An 18060-nucleotide genomic window follows, 5' to 3' on the forward strand; every position below is an offset into this window, starting at 1 on the left:
TCAAATTCAGACTTGAGTTTTGTGGTGCTTAGCTTTGGAAGATGCATGTTCTACTCTTTAAAAATAAGCAGAGGTAATGTTTGAGGCTAATAAAAATTTCTGGCACTTAGCAGCATTCACCCAGATGATGGTAATATGGTAATTTGTATATTCTTTCATGTGATGAAGACAGAGGTTGTTTGTGTTTTATTTTTGGTAATGAACATATAAAAGTGCTTGCGCCTTGTAACCTGTGGAAAGGGAATACCGGAATACTGAATCTATATGCAGTTTCATCTTCTCCTGTGTCTGGTAGCTCAGCCACACCCCTGCCCTGCTTGCAGCAAAGGTTTACTCTGACGTAAATTCAAAATTTTACTTTAGATATTCAAATAACCTTTTACTTGGCAATAACTCTTAATTTTCAGCTGTCCTCTGAGAATTAAAGTTACAATTGTAAATTTGTAACTGTTAATGGTAATCACCCCAAGTCTGCTAGCTACAGAGAGAGAGGGAACATGAGGAATGTAAGGAAAAATAACTAGACAAAACAACAAATGCCATTTTTCCTGCTCATCTCTCAAATATCTTGCTGGAAGATGAGCTGTCTGTATGGATGGAGCATGCTTCCTGCTCCAATATTGCAGCAGTGAGCATGGCTTTTGTCCCCCAATCAGGTGGTAAGATAGGCAGGGTAGGAGTGGCAATCTTTGGGCAAGAGGTGTGTGCCGTCTCAGCAGTGCATTTCAGTCTTTTAAACAGGAAAAAAAGCAAGTGGGCTTAGCTGGGCAGTGCTCTGCAGGGATAGTTCAGTGGCACTTCACAGGTTCAGCTTGACTTCATTGAGGGTTATTACCTTCAGCCAAAAGAAAATCATGATTAGTTCTGCATAGAGCTACTCAAGAATCTCTTAATTTCCCTTCGCAGTGCTCCCTGGAGCTTATTAGCCACAGCTCAGTGTCAGACCCCATCTAGCTCTGTGTTTGAGCAGCAGTGTGTCTAGGACAGTAATTTAGACAGCTGAGAAGCATTGCACAGAGAGCCTGAGGTTCTGCAGGAGACTGCTCACTCTGGTAGGGCTGGAACTAATGAACAGTGTTTGAACTGAAGCTGATTCAGTGTAGGACTATTAGATTATGTTTGCATCCTACCCTCCTCAGTCTCCCTGGTATTAGGAGCGTAATACTGATACACCTTGGTTGCCTCTCCATGGATCTGCCTTGAGTCCAAAGGGCTTATTAGCTCTGACGCTGTGCTTCGTGAAAATAGCCTGTTTCCAGACTCGAGCTTGCCCTCAGATGCAGTGCTCCTAAGTGATGAATCTAAATTGTGTCTGTGTAGTGTGCCTGTATCCACAGCCTGGGGAGTCAGGTAGTATGCCCTGTGAACCTCGATAAACTACAGGTAACTGAGAGGTGTGAATGTATTTACAGCTAGGTCTTTGCAAGTGGCATCTGGTACTTTGAATAAAATCTTCAATTTTCGGTCACAGAATTGAGCACTTCTTAATAATACTAGATCATATTTAATTTTAAGCACAATAATGTAGTTTTTGGAGACAAGAGGGTTTGGAAGGGTAAGGAAAGAAGATAAAATGGAATGAATTATTTAAAAAGAAAAGCAGTTTCAAGCATGTTAAAAGTATGTTTTATAGACTAGTATGAAACGATCACCTCCTATAGGTGAACTGTCTGCTCAAGTACATTGTATTGCTGGTGGCTGAAAGTGGTGTGCAAGAGATGATACTAACATGTAGTTAAGTCTTTCAGCAATAGTCACAGTCTGGATTAAGAACAATTCTGAGTTACTGCCAGGAATTTAAAAGCTGAATAAGAACACGGGAGGTTGTTTTGAACACTGTTCAAGTGAGAATTCTGTTACTGGTGTTAGATGTGATTTTGTTTGCAGGGAGTATCATGCTTTTGTTACAGTACCCCGTGATGCTTACCTCTTCCTTTCAACTTATCTACATTTCTTGTAAATTTTAAACATTGTTCGCAAATTCTTACGGGAAAAGTAGTGGAAATAAGGTGTCTGCTGTGACTCAAAGATGATGGCTATGGCTCAAAATTTCATTGAAATGCCTTCTAGGAATTGTTTTTAGTGTTATTTTTCAGGGGTTTGGCTCTTAATCGCACCTTGTTCTTAGCACAGGTCTTCTAAGCAGAAGAGAATTGATATTTTATAGTTAATCCCAGCACTTGCAAATGAGCTTCTTACATGTAGAATGACAGAATTTTGCCTTGTGATCATGTTCAGTGTTTGTAGTGTCAGGAAAGTCAATCATGGTAAGAAGGTTCTTGTTGCATGCATCATATGCATAAGCAATTGAGTTTACAATCGTAGATGTTGAACAATGATAAATAGTGATAAACAGGCACCTTAAGTACTGTAAATGTAATATGATGAACTTTTATGCAAATTGCAAATAGGTGAATGTTTTGCATTTTCAATTTATTACTGCAGAATTTCAGTTGATGAAACTCCTGAGTTAACCAGTGTGTTCAGTAATGGGTATGGCTGTTTTGGAGAGGTTAGATCTACTAAAATGAATAAATGAAAGTTGATGCTTTCTGTCAGAGGAAAAATGTTAAAGGAAATGACTTATCAGTTAATAGAACTCTCTGTGCAATTGTATACCCCTTTTAGCCAGATTTTTATTAGCCATCCCTTCTTGCTCTGCAGATTCCTCTCCATTCCTCTTTTTCCATGAAGAGAAAATTGATGTTTGTGAATCAGGGCAGAAATTCTTCTATGCCTTGTCCTTATTCACAAAGTGTTTATATTCACAGAAGCAACTTGATGCATAGTGGAAAACTTTGAATGATCCTAACTGTGAAACGTTAAGCTGATATCTGATCTCATTGATTAAAGACAAGAGTTCATGAATTAACATAGGAGAAAAAAAATAAAAACACTTTATTGCAGTTGCAGTGCTGTTGAAAGTATTTGTTGTGTGAGACTAGTTCACAGAAATATGGGTAACATCAGCTTGTAATTGGGGGAAAATAGGTGTAGTTCTTCAAAGTGGTTTTCATCGTCTGCCTTCAGACAGCTAGGTAACTTAATGCAATCTTCAGCTTGTAGATGGCACTTTCATTGATATTTGTGGTGTTGTAGGTTCAGGTACTACAAAAAGAACTTGCAGCATCCACTTCTGAAGATACTCATCCATACAAAGAAGAGCTGGAAACAGCCTTGGAACAGTGTTTTTATTGTTTGTATGGTTTCCCTAGCAAAAAAAGCAAAGCAAGGTACCTAGAAGAACATTCAGTACAGCAGGTAAGATATGTATTAGTTAATGTCAGTGGAATATCCTGAAGTGATGAAAGATACAGCCCTGGCTGGTTTTAATGTACCTTAATATATTTGTGAGAAAGATTACTTTTATTTCCTTGCAAAAATAATTTATTTTACATATAGTAGAAAATAAACTCATTTTAAAAATATGGAAGCTTTTATGAATATAGGCAGTCAGATATTTGAAATGAAATGCTAGTGTAGTTTTATTCGTGGTAAACTGCAATTTTGAAACTATTGACAAATTGATTTTATTGGGCCATGACTTTCCTGTTTTCAACAGAGAAGAACTTTCAGCTGGGAAAAATTAGAGAGGAAAAAGGCAACTTGAGAGAAGAAAACTTTAGCAGCCAACCTTTCAGTTTATGAAAGTCAAAAAGTTCACTGTTAAAAATGGTGCAAGTAAACTATATTATAGCTTATTTTTTAATCTGTGATGGTGAATAGCTGGTAGGTGTTTATGAGAAATGTGTGAAATTAGTTGAGTTTAGGGAGAACAACAACTACAGAGTGCCCTGGAAAGAGGGTTGTAATATTAAAGAAGGGGCAGAAAAAGCAGGTCAGCAATCCTCTGCCTTGAAACATCACTGATTTTGTTCAAAAACCTCAGATGATTTTTGCAAGTGTTGGTAGAATTCTGAACAAAAAAAGTTTCATACGAGCAAAACAACTGTCTAGTTTCTTTGAACAGACCTTTTTAAATACTCAAATACTGGTATTACTCATTGAATATTTGTGAATTCTGTCTCTTAAACTTACTTGTTAGAAAATTAAGGTAATGAGGAGATGAGAATAACTAAGAAAAAGGGTAATATAAGGATTACCCTCTGCCCAATAAAATAAAGTAAAATAGAATAAAATCTGTTACATTTGGGCAATTCTGGTTGCTAAAGTTCTTATTGAAATCATTGACAAATTGATCTTTTTATTAATGCAAGTTCCCTGTTTTCAGTACAGAAGCAAAACTTGCTGTAAGGAATAAGATGAAAGGAGAAAAACATAGTCTACCAGAAAAGAACTTTTATTTTTTCAATTTATTTTTTTAGTGTTTTCAAGAAAGAGAAGTGAAGGAAAAATGAGGAATAAGTTCTGAAAGTACCTTTCTGCAGAGAGTTTAAGTTTTTTGAGTCTCAGAATTTTGTCTGATTCCCATTTCATTTGTTCTTCTTACTTGACTTTGAAATTGAAGGTGTAGAGCTTTTCTCCTCTGTGTCTTACCTGTGATCTCCGTGTCACTCAGGATGCTTGCAATTGGTTCTTTCTTATAAACAACTTTTCTGAGCAACTCTTCTAAGCAAGCAGAATGACTTTATTTTCCAGTGACATACACCAAGTTACAGCCCAATACCTTAGTCTTTTTAATCAGTGAGCAGTATGCTATGTTTGTGAACAGCATAGATTAATGGCTCCTTGTCCTGTTCTTTAGTAGGTTTCCTCGAGACTAGTATGTATATTCTTATGAATTGGAAAAGCCATAGAAACTCATTGTTAGTGGACTTTGGAATTTTGGAGTTTAATTTTTTTTCTGCCCTCATCTACCTCCCTGTTCAGGTTGATCTAACATGGGAAGATGCTTTGTTCATGTTTGAATATTTCAAGCCTAAAACTCTTCCAGAATTTGATAGTTACAAAACCAGTACTGTGTCTGCTGATTTGGCCAACCTTTTGAAGAAGACTGCTACAATTGTTCCTCGAACAGACAAGCCTATGCTGAGCCTAGATACTGTATCTGCCTATATTGAAGGAACATGCAGCAAGGTATAATCAATTAATTGCTTCTAAAAAAAAAAAAAGAGCATAAATTATTGCTGTTACTTTTATGTTGACTTTGAGATAGTTGGAGGAATGATTTATTCCATAATGTTGGATTTTCTCAGGTAATTGCACTTAAACAGGAATGACACCACCAAAGCTTTTAGTCTTGGAAAGGCAAGATACAATATTCATTAATATGGAGTCATTATGAGATATTTGTTAGTGTTTATAAGTGCTCTGTGTTTCTGTGGAATGCTTTCACTGTCTCCGTACTGAATACATTAATATTCTGTGATGAGAAAGCTACTTTCACTACAAAGAAGCAAGTGTGTAGCTCATTTAATATGAACCTTTATTTTTTTATTTTCAGGCACCATCTCTCCCAGATGGTGCGGACTGTTCTCCACCAGTTGTGTCTGAGTTGTACTATCTTCTGGCAGACTATCATTTCAAGAACAAAGAACAGTCTAAGGCCATTAAATTTTACATGCACGACATTTGTATTTGTCCAAACAGGTCAGTATTATTGAATTGTGCTGCACATCGTTCATTCTTCTCGCTTCTTTTAGTACTGAAAAGGAGACAACAGAAGATACTTATTTTGGTTTAAGGATTTTTTTAAAACAACTTGTCTGCAATCCATTATCACAGGTCGATTTTATAATTAAAAGCATCTCTAAAACAACCCAACAAACAAAAAAAACCCTGAAAACCTAGTATTAAATATTTGATTGTTTTGAAATTAAAACCAAAAAATGAAATACGGGGGGAAGCTAAATCAAAGTCAAGAATAACTGGCAAGGGTGAGGACCAAATCAGTATTTCTTTTTTTCACCTTTTGTTCTTTGTTTTGGCATGTTCTTACATGACAAGGAATGTGAAATATTACTGTTTAATAGCATAGCTATAGCACAAATAACATTCTTTAGCAGATTACTGTTTAGGCTGACCTCTTTCTAAATGTATGGTCTTACTGCTAGAGAACTACCCAAAGAATACAAGCTCAAGTAAAGTAAGTGGTAAAAACACCTTGTTTTATGGTAATGTACAACTTGCTGAAATACCACCAGGTTTAAGCTCTCTCATCTTAAAAATAAAGCATATTTTGAATAACAGTCATTTGAAGGGAAATTAAATAATCTTTAAATTTACTGATTAAGTATAGGGTTTGCATATTAGGTGCTAGCTATCATTTTAGTTCTCCTTGAAGCTGATAGATCAGGGTCAGTGACAAAAACCCTAGTTTGATAGACTTGAGACAAGAAAACTATTTCTAAATCCAGTCACATAACAGAGACAAAAGGGAGGGTGAAAGCACAGAGCAATTTTACATTGGAAATCTACAGAGGAAATAGCTGTAGTTTAACGTTATTGAATCTTCTAGTCTGGGACCTGTGATTAGCAGATTGCTAAAACTTTTGTTGGAAGCCGCATAAAGAAATTACCACCCCCACCTCCACCCCATTTTTCTGTAGTTTTGATACTTTAAAACCTAAATTCATAAATAAATAAGTGGAATGCATTTTTACCTTAATGTGTGACATTTTGGTGCTCGGAAGATGCTTTATGTGGTTGCATATTTTTAGCCCAGCCATATGAGATGTTACTTCTTTAAATGGCTATATTACAGTTCCCCATCTATTCCCCTTGGGTATCAGACTACTGAGGTCACTTGACCCAGAAATGGGTTTTCAATTGAAATCAGCAAGAAATTACAAACAAAAATGTGAGAACATCATGATTATTCTTTTGATGTTAGTATCATGGTAAAATTGAAAAATTCCAGAGCCATTGACCCCAGATGTTAATGAGAGATTATGGAACACGGAAACTACTCTCCAGACTGCATTGTCAATGATCTGATAAACACAGGACTATATCCTGATCAGTCCCCTCAGTAAGCAATCTTTATTATTGCTCATCAGAATTTTCCTACATGAATGCATTTTGGGTTTTGTGATCTTTATGTTGGAAGATGATGATGATGATAAAGGCCATTCACAATTCAGTCCAACAATACAAAATGTCAAAATGGCTGTCTGCTGGCCTACAGAAATAAAGGGTCACAATGTTTGGACAGGACAGCGCGGTTACTGAGCAATCGATGGGAGTGCTGCCATTAGATATGCTATTTTTGCATGGCAAATAAACGTTGTTTCATCAGTTTTTCATGTGTGACAATTACAGGGGACAGTGCTTTATTAGGAAACCATTTTTAATAAAATCAGACTTAAGCTATACAGCCTCTGTTCCACTGTGAGGGGAAGAGGAGATGCAGAAATCTGTTTTGAGAGCACATAGGATGAAAGGAAGTTGCAGATACAACAAAATTAATCTTGTCTGTGCCATTCAGTGTAATGTTTAGGGGGTAATTGTTCATGTGTTATGTTCTTGCTTGCATAGGTTTGATTCATGGGCTGGCATGGCTCTGGCTCGAGCAAGTCGTATTCAGGACAAGTTGAACTCTAATGAATTGAAAAGCGATGGCCCAATCTGGAAGCACTCTACTCCTGTCTTGAATTGCTTCAAGCGAGCCCTAGAAATTGACAGCTCTAATCTCTCCTTGTGGATAGAATATGGCACCATTTCCTATGCCTTACATTCTTTTGCATCCCGACAGCTTAAGCAGTGGAAATCAGAACTCCCCCCTGAAGTTGTGCAGCAGGTGGGATCTAACTGCGAGCAGTTTGAAATTTAAAATATTTTAAATGATCTTGTCTAATGTAGTAATTTTAATATAAAATATTTACATGCTGTATGCCACTTATTAGACTGTATGGTTACTTAGTAACATTGAAATTCTAATATTCGTTCATATAAGCTGCTGGTGTCAAGTAGTATTTAAAGGGTTTTTTTTCTTTCTTTTTCCTGTGTAAAATTAGTTTGAGCCCGATCTTTGACTTATCTTTCAAAGGTGACACAAAATTATTGTAACCTTCTGGAAAGGGGAATTGTATTTACTTTACCTTTCTGTAAATGTCATACAATGTTTCCAAGAAAAGGTGAAACATATACATGTTTAAATAGTGAAAAGATCAGGAGTTACTCTGATATCTGTGTCCAGATGTCATCTTTTGTATCTAAAGTCATCCTCCCCTTTTTCTGTTTTTGGGCTGCTTGCTTAAACAAAAGATCAAAATGGGGAGATTGATAGAATTTTCATAGAAAAAGTTGTTAAAAGTTCATTAGGTCTTTATGCATGATGAGGATAATGAAAAAGTTAGAGGAGTTAGGAAGCTTATTGCTAAGCCAAAATGAGGAATTCTAAATAATCTCTGATAGTGAAAATAGTTGCTAGGGGAAATGTTTTGTCTGTCTTTTTGGACCAGCAAACTCTGATTTGACCATTCTGACTTACAAATACTATCTAGTCCACAACTAGAAGCAGAATGAAAAAAAGAAGTGCTGCTCCTGAGCATCTGCTGCAATTTGTGAAAACTTTTTGTGTTTGAACTATAGAGAATGGTATTGGGAACACCCTTTTTTTCCAGGAGAATGTATTTACAGCAGGGTGCTGGGTCTTGCATTTGAGCTGCCTATGTACAGTTAATGTTATACAGTTTTATTAACATTGCAATTCCCATAGATGCTTACACAGCATTTGAACACCTAAGAAGAAAGATGATGTAAGCATGCATATTAAAGGAGAACAAATGGTTTATTAAATAGTGTGTTTGAAATGACAAGTAACAATAGAGTTTTCTTTCTGAGGGTTATTACATCCAAGAGCTCCAAAACTAACTACTCAGAAAATGAAGTTACTACATTTTAGGCCTTTGATCTATCAAAAGCTTGGTCTTACTGTCTTGTGGTCTCTTGGCTATGAGGGACTTGCTAAAGAATTCAAGGGATAGTGCTGGAGTTACTTTGTATTGTCATACAGAAGGTACAATACAGAGTAGCCATCTGAAGTTGTGGATTAAATCAGAATGTTTATTTAGGACTACTTTGAATCATCCTTTTTCCAAGTGAGTATATTAAAAATGCATAATTTACTAAGAAAAGATCTATTACAATAAAAGATAAATTGGAACAATATCATCTCCCTTTAGAGATATATATCTTCAGAACATGTTTCTCATATACTAATAACCCCATTCTCTTTTCCTTACAAAATACGTAAGGAAGAGAAGGGTATGTTACAGTCCTTGAAGTGCCACAAGTGCTTAGGATATTGTTACAGCCCAACAATTTAAATTTATAAACTTTTTCAAAGAAAGGAAATGAATGCATATTTTGAACTAGTTTTTTATGTGACTTTATTGGCAGTTTAATTTATGCTGCTAGTTATAGTTTCTTTGGTGGGGCAGGGGAAAGGAGTATTCTTGCTATATTCAGCTCAAAATTATATGCATTGCAAGCAAGATAATACATTTCTTCACAAATGATAGTGGTCCGTAGTGGCTCTAGCAGATTTAGTTGCAGAACAAAGCAAATATTTTTTATTTGAAGTGTTAAGATAATTACAGCTCTGAAAAAGTGGTAAAGTTTTTGTAGATGTGTATATTGGTTTATTTTTCAGATTTATATTTATATGCATATTCTTAAACTTTTGTCTTACTGTTTTGTTCTGATTATTTGTCAGCTGTTACTGGAGTGAACAAAAACCTATCCATAAACATGTTCTGTGGGTCATCAGAACGTATTTGATCACTTGGATACATTCTATGTCGTAGGTTGAAAGTGTTTTAAGTGATGTGCCTTGTTTATGCACTTTTATGTGAAGGAGCATATTTCTAGAATCTTTCATCCCAGCCACAGTGAATTCATGTATACTCAACACTTTGTTCAATCATAGATGGAAGAGCGTCGAGACAGTATGTTGGAGACAGCAAAATTGTGCTTTACGTCAGCATCTCGCTGTGAGGGAGATGGTGATGAAGAGGAGTGGCTTATTCACTACATGCTGGGGAAGATTGCAGAGAAGCAGAAACAGCCTCCTGTTGTCTATCTGCTTCATTACAAACAGGCAGGTCATTACTTGCATGAGGAGGCTGCTCGATATCCAAAGAAGATTCACTACCATAATCCACCAGAACTTGCTATGGAAGCACTGGAGGTAAAAGAAAGTTAAATACATAGGCCTGAAAACCTTGTTCTCCACATCCCATTATCTAATGGAACACCAGTTGTTATTAGTTCGTATTATTAGGTATACGTACCCGGTGCTCTGCATCTGAGAACATTTACAAGGCTGACTTGGAGATTAAAGTGGAGCCTATAATTAAGGCTGGTTTTGTTTTAAAGACAGTTTCTCTATACGGTCTCAGTATTGGACAGACAGGCAGAAGTTCCACTTCTGGATTTTGCGCACACAATTCATTAGCCAGTTTTTGTCAAAATCAAACATGCATAGGTCTCACAAGCATCTCATACCTGTGAAAGCGTAAATTCATGCATGAGCTGGCATAGTAGTCATAACACCTTTGCTTTCACAGTGTTGTCTGGTAAAACAGTGAAACTAGAACATACTCCGTAGTGACTTGCTTCCAAGGAGACCAAGTCTGCCATCATTGTTGTATTCCATAGGTTGCACTTCTAAAATTTTTACAGTGTTCAGATCTTGTAATTTACAAGCAACTTTCAAAGGCAGGAAAAGTCCTGTTCAGGTAAGTTTAGGTAACTTGACTGTCTTTACTAACTCCTGCAGTTTCTACAGAGAAGAGACTACTTGTCATAGGCTGCAGAGCTATGAATTCTCTACTGATCAAATGGACTTTGGTGTTTTCTAGGTATACTTTCGACTTCATGCTTCTATTTTGAAACTTGTGGGGAAACCAGACTCTGGAGTAGATGCAGAGATACTAGTTAGTTTCATGAAAGAGGCTTCTGAGGGACCGTTTGCCAGGGGTGAGGAGAAGAGCACCCCAAAAGTTGCAGAAAAGTGAGTTCAAATTTCCAGGAGTATCCTCTGAAAGCATACTTATGAACCACTGTGTAATAAACGGTTAAAGCAAAGCTGAACGAAATGTAAAGGCAACAAGGTGATTAGAATTCTAATGTTTGCAGTTTTCAGGTATCATGAGCAGAAAGATTATATGCTACTCTGAGATCTTGTCAGTGATTTCCACAGTGTAGATGGGAAGAGAACAAAGTGGAACAATTTTGATCTTGTGACCCATTTTGAAGCCACTGTTTTTATTTAATAATAAAATTATTTTTTATCAATTGTTAACAAATGCAAAAGCATTTATTGTGAAAGATAAGAGACTTTAGTCCTCACAACTTGTCTCATTAACAACTACAAAATAGAGAATGTTTTACTATTGACCAATGAAAAGGGAGTGACTGTACTAAAAAGCCATCATTTAGAATTTAATAGTAAGATTTGATTACTGTATTGGAAATGTTCTAAGGACATTTTGTTTTTTCTTTATGTCTGTAGTATATTAACACTTTTTTTTTTTCTTGCCCCTCCCAGGGAAAAAGCTTGCATGATTGATGAAGACTCTCACTCTTCAGCCGGAACAGTGCCAGGCCCTGGGACTTCCCTCCCCTCCTCCTCCGGTCCAGGTCTGACATCCCCACCTTACACAGCCACTCCAGTTGACCACGATTACGTCAAATGTAAAAAACCCCGTCAGCAGGCAACGCCGGACGGTACAGTCCCTGTTCTCAATACTGGCAGCACAGGGAGGTGCTTTAATCATGGGGGGTTTGACCAGGAATGATCAAACTGCTCGTTTCAAGGAGGGTGATGGGTCTGTGGTAACACGGGCAATATTGAAGCTCATTACTTTTATAAATTCAGTGCTTTATATATAAAATTAATGTACAGTCAGAGCTTTAAATACAAAATTCAAAGTTGTCACCTGCCACCATTGGCACCTGTCACTTAGTCAAAATGGGAATGTTGATAAGAAGAGTATGTAGCTGACTGAATCTTCAGTGAATTTTATTTTTATTTAGTTTTTTTTTCTCCAGAGCTAAATGTCTGACTAGGCTGATTAGGAAAGATGGAGGTTCAGTCTTTAGAAGACTGGACGCTGTTTCAGTGTCTGTGTGAAATGATCAGGTGAAAATTTGAACTGAGGCTGAAACAAGACAAATTGTTAAAGGCAAAACAAAGCAATATTACCCTTTCTTGAAGGAGGCAGGTGGCAACTACTTTGAATATATTGTGTATCAGCACGAAGTGATTTGCATGACAGTCCAGTAGACTTCATCTTTTAATTTTCTTTACCATTTACAATGACTGGTTAGCAGCTCATCTATATAGAATATGAAGTGATATAGTAAATAATTGGCTTATAAATGCAGAAGGTAGGGTGGTATCACAGTGTTATTGAAGAATTTGCAATATACATATCTAGTAGAAATTAAGCTACTATTTAAGTAATCTGACATTATTATTTGGCTAGGAATTTTATTCTGATTTTGCTCTTCTGGCCATTTGTTTATCCATCTGGATCTATGAGTATCAGCACTCAAGAAGGCGTCATATATATATGCAAATGGTAGAATGTGGCAGGCCCCACAGAAATGCTCTGCTTGATATTAATTTATTTCTGGAGGGTGGGCTGCTTCCTATTGTCATTTTCTAAAGAATGGTAATTTGTAAATAACTTAGCTGACATAGTTTTGAAACAAGTGTTTATATGCCTAGAAACTAGGCAATGTGAAGTTACTCCTTTTCCCCAACCAATAATTCTTGGTGAAACTGACAGAACATCCTTCATCTCTTTCACTTAATTGAACAGGGAAATGTTCATTCTATTCATGCTTACACTTCAATCAGGAGTAATTCATTGGACTATTTTGATAATATATGTAGCGTGTTAGTGCGAATGGATTATTAGATTGTTGATGTCTTTTGACACAGCAAACACAGAAGGGAGCGAATATTTGAATATTTTCTAAAAAATACTCCCTATGAGAAGCAGTTCTGCCTAAGACTGCATCTGCCTAGGTCCTGATGACTGTTGAAATGCTCCCAGGCAATAAGTTAGTTAAATATTCCAGTATTTATTATTAGTACAGTCACTCAAAGTAAGATCTTATGGGTTGTGCTAATTGCGCAAGGGGAGCAAAGTTGGCTGTTTAGCAAAGCTGGAAGGTGCAAGCTAAGGAACATCTACCTCTGCCAGGGCTGAAGTAGCAGTTCTTGGGTCTGCTAGCTTAGCCTAGCTAGGACTAAGCTTTGCTGCTGTCAAAGCAATTCAAAATGTCAGCTGCTGAAAGAAGTGGAGTTAGGGTGGTCTTTAGGAAGGCTGTGTGTAACTGTGGCAAGTAGAATTGCAAAATACTGCATCATTCATATGTTTTCTAAGTTGCTGGCACAACTGAACTCTGGATACAGCATATTGAAGAGCTCCAGGAAACTGAAGTATTTGCCTTGGGGCTGTTACAGATGGAAGGAGAGCTAACAGGCTGAGCAGTGCTCAAAAGTCTTCCACTTTTGTGTTATAACGTATACTGTGCTCCTCTGCATGCATTTGCATTTTACTTGTATTAAAATATATATTTTTGAAGTAAAATGCTCTTGACATCTTACGTATAATGACATCACTGAAGAAAACTGGTGCCTGCATTTCTATTGTACCGTTCCTAAAAATAGCAAGAAAATACCCATCACTTGACAACTCTAGAATTTTTTCTTTACTGTTCTGACAGCAAACAAAACTGTCTATATTGTTGTTCACAGAACAAATAATTTGGCCTAAATTCAGCCTAGATATTTATTCTTTAAGGCCTGGCAATACTTCTACTCTTGTATCAATATTGTTGATAATTTTGTTGATGTTGTATGATATAAAAAAAAGAGTATTATGTAGAGTCTTGCCTACAAAGTTCTTTTCATATGTTACCACAAGCAAACATGATAGTTCGCATTCCTGTCATTGCTGACCTGCAAGACCTATTTTGACCATTATTGTGTGCTATGCTTCAAGAAGATGATCCATGAAGAAAGACAAGAAGGAATTGGGATGGTTTGTCTGGGCAGAAGACTAAGGGGAGACAACAGTGTAACCTAAACAGTGTGGAAGGCTGTGGAAAGGGCTAGAGCAAAAAACCAGGATTTCCGTGTTTGTGGGAGACAGAACAGGTGATATTAGACTTAAATTGCATTTTCAGTATGGATATTAGAAAATAGCATTTCCTAATAGTACTCTAACACTATTTAGAAAAAAACCCACAAAAGTTGATCACTATAATATGTTCCTGGGGATAGTATAACACTGCAACGCTTCAGCTCTGGAAGTCTTTATAAAGTGGTGATACAGCAATCTGTCAGGAATGATGGAGAAGTAATTCATCCTGATGGAAAAAGGAATGGACTAGATGAACTCTTGCAGTTCCTTCTGAGCCCTGTTTTTTTTCTATTAATTTTATGTTGTTTCTGGGGTTGTGGTTCGTTTTTGGGTTTGTTTTGTTTTGTTGGGTTTTTTTTAACAAGCTATCCAACGATGTGCCTTCTAGTGCAGCAAGTTATCTCATTACAAGCAGGAGGAAATTACTGTACAGCCAGACATCTTTTCTTTAAAATATTGGGACTCTCATCTTCAAGCATTCATCTGTAGATAGGTGAAGTTGTGAGGGCAAGCTTATTTTGGGTACATAATATTTAAATGTGTCATTATAGTTCTGTAGCTCTCCAGTGTGCTTTGCTGGTGGAAAAAGACCACCAGGATATGCAGAAATCAGAGTTAAAGTTGAGAGCATTGGAAAGCTTTATATCCCGTGAATGCTGGTGATATTAGTTTTAAGTCATATATTTAATGGAAATGGGAGAAAGGAACCAGTAAATACAGCTTGTAAAGTAACTAAACTTATTTTTCCTCATGGCAGCTGCTAGCATATATCTCCTTCAAAAAGACAGAAGTATTGATGAGTGGCAGCTGTTATTTGCTGGCTGACTAGCTGCTGTCATGTGTAAAATAAGCAACTTCCTTTCTCTTTTCTTGTCCTTCCATTCAGCAACATCTTTTCCTTCCTTCTGTTAATCCTGTCTTTCCTGTCATCACCCCTGCCTGTTTTATAACCTTTCAGAATGAAAACTTACATTTGATAGTAGAAGCCTGAGGTTTAGACTCTTCTTATTTTCCAAGAGTAAAGCAGGAAACAAAAAAACCCCAGGAGTTCAGCAGGGATAGAAACTGTCATTACCTGGAATGTCACCATATTTACACAGCTAAATGGCCAGTGTTATATACCAAAACAGACATGCTCATTGTCCTCCTTTCTACAGGCTGGATATATGTAGTCAGTATGCAGTACAGACTTCAAGCAGTTTAAATTTACCTAAATTTTGTGCTAAGCAATAAAATTAGTATTTATTATAAAATAAAGTATTAAAAAAAATTTAAAAAAATCGGAATGAGAGATCAGTTTTCCAAAAAGTGGACTGGGAGATTGTTATGAGTTTTTTTTTGCTGTAATATGCTGTTGTGTTGATATTCAATTCCATATTATTGTGGTGGTATGCAGATGATGTATTCAGCATCCATTGCTATTGCAGTGTTAAAATGTCATATCGTTTAAGTCTTCATCCATGTCATGTAGTATGTTGTATATAGTTAGATGTAATGGTCCTTTTTTGTGTTTGTCTTTGCCTGATTGCTGTTGTAACCAATATTGCCCGTGCTGCCTCTAACCTTTATACAAATCTCTGTTCCCCAGGCATTCTCTTCCTGCTTTTACCTGTCACGGCTTGCTTTTAATAATTGGCAAAACCTGCATGATAAACTCACTCGGAAAGGCTACTTGCTTCATGCTGTGGGAGAAGTCTCACTTCATAGTTTGTTGGTCTGTAATTCTGCAAATATTATGAAGATGCACAGTTTTTTTGTAAATGGGGATTCTCGGCATCCTGATGAGACAAAGGTGATCTCTGAGAAACTTTTTGCAACAGGTTGTCACTTGTGCCAAACTAAATAGGCTTCTGAGACAGAGTGGATATTTCTGTGCATAAAAAGAAAGTCTACGTTGCATTTTGGAACATTAAAATCTTACCCTTCAAAATTCTCTCTCTCTCTCCAGCCAGCTAAAATGAAATCTCTCTGTCTGCAGTACATATACTTTTCTGGCACATGGTACTGGATGTTCATGGGGACTGCATACTGGACTACAGGAATAATGAATCAGATCCAGCTTTTTGCAGTATGCTCCATTTTTACCTTTCCCTAATTTAACCTCTCTGATTAGTAAAAATATCACACTGACATTTAGTGTAAGATTATTTAAAAAAAAATCGGCTAAAGCAATGAAACATTGATGAGATACTCTGTTGCCCTGCACTTGAAGACAAAAGAACAGCAATACAGTTCAATGCAAGTTACCAAAACACATTCAGTGTTTAGTGCAGCCAGGCAAAACATAGACTCTCATCTTTGACTCATGTTATCAGAGAACTCCCTTTAAACATTCAGAGGACTTGCTGTCCTCAAGACATTGATTTGCTCCCATGCAAATCTCTGCAATTCTTTTGTTTTTAATAATGTGCAAGTGCCTTTTGATACAGAGCTGAATGTTGTCTTCCGTTATGGGTGGAATCTGTTTCAAGAGTGAGAATTGTGTGATGCATCATGTTTCTGCCTACAGACCAATAAAGAAAAATACTCATACAAATAACTAAAGAGAAGAGGGGGGATATGGTGCCATGCAGGCAGGACAGAGAGAAAGAGTCTATACATCCATAGCTTGCAAACAACCCTCCTTAATTGCATGAGACACAATTATTATTATTTTTAATAATATATAGTTATTCATAAGCTCTGAACTGTGCAGCAGGATTTTTCTTTACTGTAAATTGAGTTAGCATATGTATATAGCTCTTTAGAAAAGCTTTCTGTGCCACTTGTTTCTGATTTTTGACTTGTAGCTGATTGTTCATCACATTCCAGATAACTTCTTGTAATAACAGAGCATATATTTTTCTTCAGATATTTAAGACAGAAAAAGACATTATTCAGAAAAAGGGAGTTATACCCTGTTGGCTTTCTGAGCCTGTTACCTAGCCCTACATGCAGATGTTTCAGAGGTCTTCTCCCTCCTCCTTTTAATTTCAAAAAAGTTTCAAAGGATAGAAGGCAGACAACACAATTACTGAGCTGCATAGTAATTAACAGACAGAGGTGGAATACCTCATTCATACTGTCACCATGAAGCTGTACTTCAGCTCCCCTGAGAATAAATTATGTGGGCTTGTACTATTGGAGATACTACCTCGTCAGTGTATTAGCAGAGAGCTCTGTCTGTCTTAAGGATTGTATGTCTGCTAGTTCAGGTGACTTACCAGACAGTGACGTGTTGAAGTGTCCCTTCCCTTATGGTGTGTCTGGGAGAGTGCTGGCATAGGGTAATGGCTAGTGAAGTATTGAGCCTTTTTTTGTCCTGTTGCATTTTAAAATTAAATAGTCTTTTGGATTCCCCAAAGTTTAACACAACATTTTACTGTTAATTGCTAGGCATGTAGATGTTGTGCCTGAATGCTAATGGAGCAGTGACAATGAGATGCTAATGGCTTTTGCTGGTGTGGAAGAAGAGCATGGAATAGGGATTTTTGAAGTTAACCCAGTAAACCTATTTAATTCAGGATAAGTTTAATGTTAAAATGCTCTTAAGCATAGAATTAGGTCAAATGGACTACAGATATTTTTCTAATATCTAAGACAGATGTGTTTCACTAATGATAGTTAAATTATCCAAGTGATTAACAAGGTCTTGCTGTCATACAATAAAGGTCTTGGCAGCACAGATGCAAGTTCTTTCTTCCCAATAACATCTTTCCAATAATTTATATTTTTTTACTAATATAATGGAAAGTTAACAAGTTTCTTCCTTTTGACCTTTTTACATCTTCTGTCCAAAGCTGCTTTTTTTCACCTGTTGACAGAGTAGGTGATGTAGTCTGACACAGATATGCCTGAAACGTCACAAGTTGAGTCCATTATGAGGGGAAAAAAAAACACCAAACCAGTTGCTCTCAAGTGCTATTTCCTTAATCTTTAGAAATAAACATAAAATACTTAACTTTACATCAAACAGATTTCAGCTTCTTACGTTGTTTGAGATTTCCTAAAACTT

At 36.7% G+C, this 18060-nt stretch overlaps 1 protein-coding gene across 7 annotated transcripts in view; it reads left to right on the forward strand.

Moving 5' to 3' along the window:
* CABIN1 (calcineurin binding protein 1) overlaps positions 1 to 18060 on the forward strand; it is a 118766-nt gene that overhangs the window by 20369 nt on the left and 80337 nt on the right. For 5 of the 7 annotated variants that reach the window (XM_040604163.1, XM_040604145.1, XM_040604186.1 and 2 more), the window contains 7 exons: positions 3100 to 3261; positions 4831 to 5037; positions 5405 to 5550; positions 7438 to 7699; positions 9833 to 10093; positions 10767 to 10918; positions 11456 to 11634. In XM_040604163.1, the coding sequence (XP_040460097.1) occupies positions 3100 to 3261; positions 4831 to 5037; positions 5405 to 5550; positions 7438 to 7699; positions 9833 to 10093; positions 10767 to 10918; positions 11456 to 11634 (1369 nt within the window). The remainder of the gene's footprint in view (positions 1 to 3099; positions 3262 to 4830; positions 5038 to 5404; positions 5551 to 7437; positions 7700 to 9832; positions 10094 to 10766; positions 10919 to 11455; positions 11635 to 18060) is intronic. The other 2 variants (XM_040604180.1, XM_040604195.1) reach the window with 1 other exon arrangement.

This window comes from Falco naumanni, chromosome 1 (assembly GCF_017639655.2).
Source record: "Falco naumanni isolate bFalNau1 chromosome 1, bFalNau1.pat, whole genome shotgun sequence".
Taxonomy (NCBI): Eukaryota; Metazoa; Chordata; class Aves; order Falconiformes; family Falconidae; genus Falco; species Falco naumanni.